The 12,927-nt window shown below is 34.7% G+C and overlaps 1 protein-coding gene across 5 annotated transcripts in view; it reads right to left on the minus strand.

Annotated features, from left to right (window-relative positions):
* Window positions 1–1,705: 1,705 nt before the first annotated feature.
* The window catches only part of CACNA2D1 (calcium voltage-gated channel auxiliary subunit alpha2delta 1), a 494,545-nt gene continuing 483,323 nt past the window's right edge, over window positions 1,706–12,927 (minus strand). For all 5 annotated transcript variants that reach the window (XM_061198476.1, XM_061198477.1, XM_061198475.1 and 2 more), the window contains one exon: window positions 1,706–2,256. In XM_061198476.1, the coding sequence (XP_061054459.1) occupies window positions 2,140–2,256 (117 nt within the window). In that variant the 3' untranslated portion in view covers window positions 1,706–2,139. The remainder of the gene's footprint in view (window positions 2,257–12,927) is intronic.

Consider the following 12,927-nt stretch of genomic DNA (forward strand, 5'->3'; position numbering starts at 1 on the left):
TAACAAACAACATGATTTAAACATATTGTTTCTAGAGTGAGAAGTTCCATATTTTTTTAAATCACTTTGGTGTTTTCTAAAATGTCAATACCAGTTACAAATGAGACTACAAAATCACAACAATGCATTAGAAATGGTAACTGATGTCAACTCTTAGAACAATAGTTGGCAAAGTGATTCCATTTTCCCCTCCCCCCATTTTTAAATAAAAAAATATTTTAAATAAGGAAATGTACACAAATGGTACCTAGGGTATATTGGTGGTGGAGGAAATTACAAATGTATGCAAAGCTAAAAACAAAACAAATAGACCTTTTAAACTCTGTTAAAGAATTGGTTATATCTTTGATATATGAAGCATATTAAAGCATGCCGGATAATGTTAATAAGATTTTTACTTAAAAATGGTATATAAGAAAATTTCCAGCATAGACACACACCAATATTTGGCATGTTTGAAAAAAGAACAAATGCATTTTACCATTAAAAATATCTGCATACTTCCAGCCTTCAGCAGAATTATTCCCTATAATTAGAGTTACACATTCATTGTTTTTACGCTTTCTTCAAATACTGTTTACCCCTGAAAATAATCTTTAAAAGCATAAATAAATTCTGCTACCATATTACTCTATAATGAAATATCTGATTTACTACACTAACCATTTTCACTAATGAGGCTGTATAAAAACAATTTTGATTATTCACAATCAAGTATTAGTGTGCATACATACAGATTCAAGGTTTCCTATTTGTTCAGATTATTGTAAAACCCTCATCAAACTGCATGGAAATTTTGGTCAAGTGATCATACCATTTAAAACAGAGGGAACAAAAGCAGCCGCAGCAGCAAATTTGGGATTGTACGTGCTGCTATTCCAGCGAACAAAGAGGAAACCTAGGATGAATCTTCATTGAGAACGTATATGTACTCTTCAAAAAATAAATGTGTCAAATCTGATTTATGTACTTAAAATATCTGTACATAGGTTTTCAGGCAAAAGCACGAATCTGTATAAAATCCATTAATTCCCATTTCACCATTTACCTAATCCAATCATTCAGCATTTACATTGCACAGTATATTCAGAGTAGTTTAACGACATTTTAAAAGATGACTTAAGTGCATTACATTGCAAGGTTCAGATTCTTACATAACAATAATGTCACTCAGTTAACTTTTCAATGGACTATACTCTACAGTAAGAGAGAAACAAACCGAAAGTTAAAATAGCAGCAGCATCATGCAAAATACCCTTGGTAACCAAAGTTCATTTATCACAAGAAAAAACATTTCCCCTCCCCCCAACAAGCTTTTCTTAGAGCATTTTGAAATATCTGGCTAGCACTACAGAACTTTACTGTGAACAAAAAGAACATTACATCAAAGCGTTTATTAAGGGCTCACATTTATGAGGAAATATGTCGCATATTAATTCTACCCTCAAGCACCTTTAATTTCTTAGTTATTATTTTCAAACAACCAATTCATTACCCCACCAAAACTTGGTCATCATTTGTGTTATATTTCTGGCAGAGAAGCCATTCTTCATAAGGCATTTTATTCATGGCGATTTTTTTCGTAGAAAATAAGCCATAATTTCTATTTTGACAGATTACACCAATGTTAATTATCTCTCTCCCTCTCTCTCTCTATGTATATGTTCAATAATAATTACTCAAAGCAGGAAATAATTTGGAACAGAAGAACAAGTGAAGGAAAAAATAACTCTTTCTTTTCCCCTAGAGATTTTCTTGGTAAAAGGACAAGGATTGCAGCAAGTCAAAATTCCAGGTCAAAATCAAGATAATTTGTATGATTCATAAACAACTGTGTGGGGAGCCCTTTTACATGTAACCACCAACAATGCAACAACAAATTCTCAAATTTTCCAATAGAGAGCATGTATAGAATTTTGCTTTGATGTTATATATAGATGATGCAGCGTTCACACTTAAGGATCTGACACCCTGACATGCAGCCAGTGGGTGCCTTAAGAGTCTGTGTCTTAGAGTGATGCCATGGGATGGGCCGAGCTAGTGGTCTGCTGATTCCACAGTTGACCCTCTTTTAATGCAATGGAGGGCTCATGTTTTGGCAGGGTCTGGAGTTTAATATGCAGATTCGGTTTTAGAAGGTCATAACTGGTAGTGTCTGCTGCCAGATAAAAGCCAAAGTAGTACACACTGGATTCCGATGATGGACCACAGGGAGGGACTTAACCCAGAAACACCCCCGCAGTCGGTATAATCCTCCTGTTGGAAAGAAAAGGAAAACAAAAAACTCCTGAAAAATATTTAGTAAGACATCTCCCAGAGCATGCCGTGTTTAGTCCACTTCTGAACCCACCTTATAAAGCTGCTTTAATTTGAATCCAGATAAATTACACTGTCCTAGATTTTACTGTTCAATAATTTTAGATAAAGCCATTTTCCTAGTACCGTTTGAAGAATGCTTTACATTTTTAGTTGTAGATTCTGATGATTATGAAAGGAAATACTTTAACAATAAATGCTGTTTTGAGTGATATTCCAATTTCTAAATTGAAAAATCTTACTTTCACAGTATTAAATATCCTTCTATATTTATAAGTACAAGATATAAAAATAAAATTTCATAGTCTATCTTACAATTCCCAAGAATTATGATATTAGCAATTATGCTCAATAAGGCAAAGTTTGAGATTGGTAAAATAAATAAATTTGAGAAATGAACTTCTATTTTCCCTATGCCTTATATCCAATTTCAAACGTGAACATATCATGCTGCACATGTAGCATCTGGACCTTCATCAAGAATTAAAATGAAGAATAATGTAGTTGAACCCTAAACGAAAGGACACTCTGAAAACCTATATCCAAAATAAAGAGCTAAGCTAGCAAGAGAGGTTTATCCTATTTAGAGAACCATGAAATAGAAGCTACATATTTGCTCATTTGGATCCCCCCCTGTCTAGTGGCAGATCATTAGATTCCTTGCTAACACAAAATTATTCTTTACCTTTTATTCCTAGGTTCAGTATTCTGTAACATTTTCTGCATCCTTTGATTCCTTTAACTATACTGAATTTCATTAAAAAAACTTCCTATCTTAAGAGGTACAAACTATTAGGTATAAAATAAGCTAAAAGGATATATTGTACAGCACGGTATATAGCAATATTTTATAACTATAAATGGAATAAAACCTTTAAAAATTGTGAATCACTGTATTTTACACCTGTAACTTAAATAATACTATAGGTCAACTATACTTCAATTAATAAAAAAAAAAACAAGAAAACTCCCCTTCTAATTATTTTCCTAAACATCTTTCAAGAATTCACTAATCCAAGGTTCATCTTCCAATAATCAAAATAATAGGTTATATAAGAAAATAAATAAATTTTCTAGTCTGAATAATTTTACAAAGACTCTGAGCTCCCAGAGACTAAAACGTTGGCTCTTTTTGCTCATTAGAGTTTAATACAGTGCCTGCCACCAAGTAAATAACATTTCCTTCTTGAATTGTATTCTAGGGCAGCAGAAGTCTATTAAAGAGAATTCTGAGGAAAAAAATCTATTAAGGAAAATTTTATTTTTCAAATCCCAGAAGTGGGATTGCTGGATCATATAGTAATTCTATTTTTAATTTTTTGAGGAACCTCAATATTGTTTTCCACAGTGGCTGCACCAATTTACACTCCCACCAACTAAGTGTAAGGATTCCCTTTTATCCACATCCTTGCCAGCATTTGTTATTTCTTGTCTTTGTGATAATAGTCATTCTAACAGGTGTGAGGCGATAACTCATTGTGGTTTTGACTTATATTTCTCTGATGTGTACTGATGTTGAGTATTTTTTCACGTACCTGATGGCCATCTGTATATCTTCTTTGTAAAAATGCCTATTGAGATCTTTTGCTTATTTTAAAATCAGATTGTTTATTTTTTTGATCTCGAGTTATATGAGTTCTTCATATATTTTGGATACTGGCCCCTTATCACATACATGATTTGCAAACATTCCCTCCCATTCTATGGGCTGCCTTTTAATTCTGTTGGTTTCCTTTGCTGTGCAGAAGCTTTTAAGTTTGATGTAGTCCCACTTTTTCATTTTTGTTTTTGTTGCCTTTGCTTTCTTATGGTGACAAGTCCAAAAAGTCATTACCAACACCAATGCCAAGGAGCTTACTCCCTATGTTTTCTTGTAGGAGTTTTATGGTTTCAGGTCTTCAAGTCATTAATCCATTTTGAGTTGATGTTTGTGTATGGTGTAAGATAGTGGTCCAGTTTCATTCTTCTGCATATGGCTGTTCAGTTTTCCTAGCACTCTTTATTGAAGAGACTATCTTTTCCCCAATGTATATTCTTGGCTCCTTTATCATAAATTAATTGACCATATATGCATGGGTTATTTCTGGGTTCTCTATTCTGTTCCATTGGTCTGTGTCTTTTTTTATGCCAGTGCCATACTGTTTTGATTACTGTAGTTGTTTAATCTAGTTTCAAATCAGGATGTATCACGCATCCGACTTTGTTTTTCCTTCTCAAGATTGTGTTGGATATTTGGGTCTTTTGTGGTTTCATATATGTATTTTAGGATTGTTCTTATTCTGTGAAAAATGCCATTGAAATTTTGATGGGGATTGCATGGAATCTGTAGATTATTTTGGGTAATATGGACATTTTAACAATTGTTCTAGTCTATGAGCCCTGAATATTCTTCCATTTATTTGTGTTGTCTTCAGTTTCTTTCATTAATGTCTTATAGTTTTCAGTGTATAGGTCTTTCACCTTCTTGGTTACCTTTATTCTTAGGTATTTTATTCATTTTGATGCAAATACAAGTGGAATTATTTACTTTCTTAATTTCTCTTTCCGATAGTTCATTATTATGGTAAAGAAATGCAAATGATCTTTGTATATTAATTTTGTATCTTGTAATTTCACTGAATTTGTTTATTAACTCTTAATAAAATGTTAGTTTCTTGGTGGAGTCTTTAGGACTTTCTATATATAATATCATGCAATCTGCAAATAAAGACAGTTTTAATTCTTACTTTTCAACATGGATGGCTTTTCTTTCTTTTTCTTGCCTATTTGCTCTGCCTAGGACTTTCAGCACTATGTTGAATAAAAGTGGTGAGAGTGGGCATCCATATCTTGTTCCTGATCTTAGAAGAAAAAGCTTTCCGCTTTCACCACTGAGTATGTTAGCTGTGGTCTTGTCGTATATGGCCTTTATTATGTTGATGTACATTCCCTTTATATCCACTTTGTTGAGAGTTTTTATCATAAATAGATGTTGAATTTTGTTAAATGCTTTTCCTGCATCTATTAAGATGATCATATGATTTTTAGCCTTCATTTTGTTAATGTATGTATCACATCAATTGACTTGTGGATTTTGAACAATCCTTGCATTCCTGGAATAAATCTCACTTGATCATGGTGTATGACCCTTTTAATGTGTTGTTGAATTAACCTTGATAATATATTGTTGAGGAATTTTTCATCTGTTTTCATCAAGGATATTGGCCTAAAATTTTCTTGTAGTGTCCTTGTCTGGTTTTGCTATCATGGTAATAAGGCTGGCATTGTAAAAGTGAATCAGGAAGTGTTCATTCCTCTTTAATTTTTTGGAAGAGTTTGGAAGGACAGGTATTAATTGTTATTTGAATGTTCGGTAGAATTCACCAGTGAGGCCATCTGGTCGTGGACTTTGTTTCTTGGGAGGTTTTTGATAACTGATGCAATCTTCTTACTAGTAATTGGTCTGTTCAGATTTTCTATTTCTATTTTTTCATGATTCAGTCTTGATAGGTTGTATGTTTCTAGGAATTTACCCATTTCTAGGTTGTCGAATCTTTTGGCAATTTTTACTTTGTCTTGCTATTTCTCCCTTTAAGTCTGTTAATATTTACTTTATATATTTAGGTGCTCCTATGTTCGGTGCATATTTACAAACGTTTATATCCTCTTGTTGGATTGACCACTTTATCATTATGTAATGACCTTGATTGTCTCATTACAGTTTTTAAGTCTATTTTGTCTATGTATACCCACCCCAGCTTTCTTTTGGTTTCCATTTGCATGGAATATCTTTTTCCATTTCAGTCTGTGTATGTCCTTAAAGTTGAAATGTGACTCTAATACACAGCATAAAAGCATCTCCTGTTTTTTTTTAATAGATTCTGCTACTCTATGTCATTTGATTGGAGAATTTAGTCCATTTAACATTTAAAGTAATTGCTGATAGATGGTAATTATTATTACTACTACAATTTTGTTAAATTGTTTTTGAGCTATTTTGAAATTCCTTTGTTCTTTTTCTCTTATTGCTCTCTTCATTTGTGAGTTGATCATTTTCTATAGTGGTATGCTTAGATTCCGTTCTCTTTATCTTTTGTGTATCTACCATAGGTTTTTGCTTTGTGGTTATTATAACAACTGTTATAAATACAACATATTGTATGTAAGCCTCATAATATTGTGTTATAAATAAGTTGATAAGCCTCATAATAAGTTGATAACAACTTAAGTTCAAATGCATTCTAAAACCCTACATTTTACTTCCTCCTCCATGTTTTATGTTTTTGATTTCACAATTTACATATTTTTAGTCTGTGTATCCATTACTTATTGTATGATAGTTATTTTTACTATATTTGTCTTTTAACATTCATACTAGATATATGTGATTAACCCACTATCATTACAATATTAGATTATTCTGAATTTAACTATATATTGGTCTTTACCAATGAGATTTATACTTTCATATGTTTTCCTGTTACTAATTAGTGCTGTTTTGTTTCAGCTTAAAGGAACACCTTTAACATTTCTTGTAAGGCCAGTCTAGTGGTGATGAACTCCTTTAGCTTTTGCTTGTCTACAACTCTTCATTTTGCCTTCAAAGTGGAAGGACAGTTTTGCTAGGTAGAGTATTTATGGTTGGCAGGTTTTTTTCTTTCAGTACTTTGAATACATCATGCCACTCCCTGCAGGCCTGCATATTCTGGTGGAAAGATCCTGGTAGCCTTAGAGGTTTCTTTGTATGTAACAAGTTATTTTCCTTGCTGCTTTTAAGATTCTCTCCTTATCATTTACTTTTTAAAAAAAATTTAATATTTTATATTAGAATATAGTTGATATACAATGTTGTTAATTTCAGGTGTACAGCAATGTGATTGTTACACATAGACATATATCTACTCTTTTTTCAGATTCTTTTCTTATATAGGTTATTACGGAGTGTTGAGTGGAGTTCCCTGTGCTTTACAGTAGGTCCTTTTTGATTATCTATTTTACATATAGATCAGTGTGTATGTGTTGATCCCAACCTCCTAATTTATACCTCCCCCAACGTTTCCCCTTTGGTAACCATAAGTTTGTTTTTGAAGTCTGTGAGTCTGTTTCTGTTTTGTAAATAAGTTCATTTGTACCATTTTTTTTTATTCCACATATAAGTGATATCGTATGATATTTGTCATTGTCTGACTTACTTCATTTAGTATGATAATCTCTAGGTCCATCCATGTTGCTGCACATGGCATTATTTGGTTCTTTTTTATGGCCGAGTAATATTCCATTGTATATATGTGCCACATCTTCTGTACCCATTCCTCTGTTGATGGACATTTAGGTTGCTTCCATATCCTGGCTATTGTAAATAATGCTGCTATGAGCATTGGGGTGCATGTATATTTTCAAAGTATGGTTTTCTCCAGGTATATGCCCAGGAGTGGGATTGCTGGATCATATGGTAGCTCTATTTTTAGTTTTTTAAGGAACATCCAGACAGTTCTCCATAAAGGTTGTACCAATTTACATTCCCAATAACAGTGTAGGAGGGTTCCCTTTTCTCTGCACCCCCTCCAGCATTTATTGTTTGTAGACTTTTTGATGATAGCCGTTCTGACTGGTGTGAGGTGATACCTCATTGTAGTTTTGATTTGCATTTCTCTAATAATCAGTGATGTTAAGCATCTTTTCATGTGCTTTTTGGCCATTTGTATGTCTTATTTATTTATTTTTAATTAATTTTTATTGGAGTATAGTTGATTTACAATGTTGTGTTAGTTTCTGCTGTACAGCACAGTGAATCAGTTATACATATACATATATCCACTCTTTTGTAGATTCTATTCCCATATAAGTCATTAGAGTATTGAGTAGAGTTCCCTGTGCTATACAGTAGGTTCTTGTTAGTAATCTCCAAATTTATCCCTCCTGGCCCCCCCATACCCCATGGTAACCTTATGTTTGTTTTCTACATCTGTGACTCTATTTCTGTTTTGTAAACAGGTTCACTTGTACCATTTTTTTTAGATTCCACATATCATTTGTATGTCTTCTTTGGAGAAATGTCTATTTAGATGTTCTGCCCATTTTTTGATTGGGTTGTTGGTTTTTTTGATATCGAGGTGCATGAGCTGTTTGTCTCTTTTGGAGATTAATCCCTTGTCTGTCACTTTGTTTGCAAATATGTTCTCCCATTGTGTGGGTTGTCTTTTCGTTTTGTTTATGGTTTATTTTGCTGTGCAAAAGCTTTGGAGTTTAATTAGGTCCCATTTGTTTGTTTTTATTTTCATTACCCTAGGAGGTGGATCCAAAATATCTTGCTGCGATTTATGTCAAAGAGTGTCCTGCCTCTGTTTCCTCTAAGAGGTTTATAGTATCTGGCCTTACATTTAGGTCTTTAATCCATTTTGAGTTTATTTTTGTGTATGGTGTTAGAGAATGTTCTAGTTTCATTCTTTTACATGTAGCTGTCCAGTGTTCCCAGCGCCACTTATTCAAGAGACTGTCTTTTCTCCATTGTATATTCTTGCCTCCTTTGTCATAGATTTACTTTTGATAATGTAATTAAAATGTGTCTTTGTATGGGTCTCTTTTACTTTAATTGAAATATATTTGGAATATAACATTGTGTAAATTTAAGGTGTACCTGTTAATTTGATAATAATTTATGTATTGTAATATGATTGCCATTAAAGTGATAATTAGCACCTCTATCACATTACATAGTTGTCATTTTTTTAGTAGTTGGAATAATTCATTTTTAGTCTCAGCATATTTGATGAATATAATAGTTTTCTATATTCACTGTACTGTGCATTAGCTCTCTAGGGCTTACTTACTACTTGTTGTAAGACTGTACCCTTGAACAACATCTGTCTTATCCTCTAACCCCCACTCCATAGTAACCACCATTTATTCTCTGTTTTTATGAGTTTGGCTTTTTAGATTCCACACACAGTACTTGTCTTTCTCACTTAGCAAAATGTGCCCAAGGTCCATCCATGTTGTTGCAAATGGCAGGCTGTCTTCTTTTCTCATGGCTGAAAAATGTTACACTGTGTGTGTAAGTATAAATCCCACTTCTTGTTTTATTCATTGGTTGATGGCCATCTAGGTTGTCTCCATATCTTGGCTGCTGTGAATAACGCTGCAGTGAATGTGGGAGTACAGATATCTCTTCAAAATCCTGTTTTCATTTCCTTTGCACATATACCCAGAAGTAGAATTGATGGATTTTGTGGTAGATTATTTTTAATTATTCGAGAAACCTCCATATTGGTTGCAGTAATTTACATTCCCACCAACAGTGTATAAAGGTTCCCTTTTATTCACATCTCCCCAGCACCTGTTGTCTCTTGTCTTCTTGATGACATCCATTCTAACAGGTGTGAGGTGATAGCTCACTGTAGTTTTGTGTTTCCCTGATGATTAGTGATATTGAGAATCTTTTCATGTGCCTCTTGGCCATTTGGATGTCTTCTCTGGAAAAATGTCTAGTTTTTCTGCCCTTTTTTTAGTTGGATTATTTGTTGGTTTTTTTTCTTTTTGTCTTTGAGTTTTATGAGTTTTTAAATATATTTTGGATATTAACGTCTTATCTGATACATGGTTTGCAAAATTTTTCTTGCATTCTGTAGGATGCATTTTCATTTGGTTAACTGTTTCTTTTGCTGTGCACAAGTGTTCAAGTTTGATGTAGTCCCATTTGCTGATTTTTTGCTTTTATTGTTTGTGCTTTTGGTGTTATATCCAAAAATCATTGTCAATACCACTGTTGAGGAGCTTCCTCTCTATGTTTCTACTAAGTTTTATAGTTATTAGGTCTTGTGTTAAATCTGTGATCCATTTTGAGTTAATTTTTTGTGAGCCGTAAGATAGGGGTCCAATTTCATCGTTCTGCATGTGTTTATCCAATTTCCCCATTACCATTTGTCAAAGAGACTATCATTTCCCCACTGGGTATTCTTGGCTCCACTATCAAATATTAGTTGACTGTGTATGCAGGGGTTTAATTCTGGGCTCTCTTCTGTTCTGTTAGTCTGTGTCTATTATGCCAGTATCCTACCCTATTTTAAAAATTACTGTAGCTTTGTAGTATAGTCTGAAAACAGGATGTATGATACCTCTGGCTTTGTTCTTTTTCCTGAGAAATGCTTTGACTATTTTGCAGACTTTGTCACTTCATATAAATTTTAGGATTTTTTTTTCTATCTCTGTGAAGAATGCCATTGGTTTTTTGATGGGGGATTGTGTTGAATCTAAGGTGACTTTGAGTAGTACAGACATTTTAACAGTCAGTTCTTATGACCCATCAGCATGGATGTCTTTCCATTTGTTTGTGTCAACTTCCATTTCTTTTAGGAAAGTCACGTAGTTTTGATTGTACAGAACTTTCACTTCCTTGGTTAAAGTAATTTCTGGGTATTTCATTGTTTTTGATGTTATTGTGAGTGTGATAGTTTTATTTTTCAGACATTTCATCCTAGTGTATAGAAATGCAACTGATTTTTGTATGTTGATTTTATATCCTGAAATTTAGTCAAATTGTTGATTAGTGCCAACAGTTTTTTACTGGAGTTTTTTATATACAGAATCATATCATGTGCAAATAATGACAGTTTTACTTCTTCCCTCACCTTGAGTTTGGAGTTATTGCCTCTTCCTCACTTGGTTTGCATGTATTTGGATAACTCTTATTTGTAACTCTCTGGGCTTCCTGGATTTGGGCATCTGTTTCTTTTCCCAGGTTAGGAAAGTTTTCACTCATTATTTCTTCAAAAAGTTTTCTGACCTTGTCTGCTTTTCTTCTTCTGGGACACTATAATGTGAATTTCGGTCTGCTTGATGTTGTCTCATAAGTCCCTTTAGCTATCTTCACTCTTTTTTAAATTCTTTTTTCTTTTTGCTCCTTGATGGGATGAATCACTGCCCTGTTTGTGAGTTTACTGATACTTTCTTCCACTTCATCTGGTCTGCTATTTGAACTCCTCACTATTGAGTTTTTCAATATAGTTACTGTATTGTATTCTTTGGCTCTGTGCCTTCTGTTTGGTACTTTCTTGTGTTTTCTTTGTTGAAATTCTCAGTTCACGCATTCTTGTCCTGACATGGTGACCATCTTTATAACCAAATTTTGAACTCTTTCTCATGTCAGTCACTCTTCTCTGTTTTATTAAGGCCTGTTTGTGGAGTTTTATCTTTTTCTTTTAAAACATATTTTTCTGTGTCTTCATTTTCCTTGACTCTCTGTGTTGGTTTTTGTGCATTAGATAAAAGAACCACCTCTCCTGGTCTTGAATTGGCTTTTTCTTCTTGGCTCCCCACAGTTGAGGACGTGCTAACATCTGTCAGTGTCCCAGTGGGGAAGACCTCAGTCAGCATCAGGTACAGGCTGACTGGAGGCTGGATTCTCAGGCAGCAGCTCTCAAAGCGTGCAAAAAGACCTCTTTCAGGGAAAGACTGAGAGACGGGCATTTCTCTCCACTCCCTCTGTCCTGAATTCTGAGGGGATAGCCAGTTGAGAACTATTTGTTTGCTGTGGTCCAGGATCCTTTGGTGCTTGTGAATGCCAGTCCTGCTGGTTACCAGAGCCAAGTGATAAAGGGGTGTGTCCTTTGGGCAGCCACCTCAAAGGCCAGGATGCCAGGTGGGTTTACAAGCCTCTTTTAGGAAGGCACCACTGACCTGGAGTGGGACAGAGGGTCAGTAGGCATAGCCTACCCCTTCCCCTGTCTCCAGGGAGTCTTGCAGTAAGCCCCCAAAGCTGAGCTAAATTAGAAGCCTTACTTGCAGGCAATAACTTTTAAAGTATGCAAATAACCTCTGTCAGGAAATGATTGGGAGAAGTGCATTTCTCTCGGCTCCTGTTTCTCTGAGCTTTGGAAGGATAGCCATGGTGAGTCCTTGCGAATCTGTTAAGAATTGTTTCTTTGTTGGCTATAGTCCTGTGGGTCTCATGGACACAAGCGCCATTGGGCGTTCAGAGCTAGGAGTTTTGGGGGCCCACCCCTCCGTGAGAGTCCTAGGGTGACAGATGTTCAATCTAAACCCTTCACTGCTCAGGGAGAAGCTGGGTGTTGTGAGTTCCCTTCTAATTTTATGTTGCTGTGCTGAGTGTGGGGTTTATGGAGATAGAGTTCCTCAGCCTTTCCTACCCATTTGGATGTATATTACGTTTGCCCAGTGCATAGGGGTTGCTCATCTACTTCCTAGATGTCTTTCAGAGGGAATTGCTCTGTTTATAGGTGTAGATTTGGTAGGTCTGTGGGTTCGGGTGAGTTTTAGGCGTCCTATGTTGCCATCTTGGACCAGAACCTCAATAACTCACACTTTTATATCTTCAGCCCTGAAAGCTCCGCTGACCTCCACATTCATTGATCACTATCACCTCTCCTTCTGATCCTCAGAAAGATCTCAAACTTGTCCCCAAATATTATTTTTCTGAATGACACTTCTAGGAGTAATGGATCAGGTCAAAGACAACAAGTCATCTTTGATTCCTCCTTTTTTTCCTCAAATCTAATCTATCAGCTTGTCCACTTAACTCTAGCTTCAAAATATAGCTCCAAACTTACTACTTACAATTGCATGTCCAAATTACCATTACTTCTTGTCTACACTCTTGCAAAAGCTGCCTCACTT

This window comes from Eubalaena glacialis, chromosome 8 (assembly GCF_028564815.1).
Source record: "Eubalaena glacialis isolate mEubGla1 chromosome 8, mEubGla1.1.hap2.+ XY, whole genome shotgun sequence".
Taxonomy (NCBI): Eukaryota; Metazoa; Chordata; class Mammalia; order Artiodactyla; family Balaenidae; genus Eubalaena; species Eubalaena glacialis.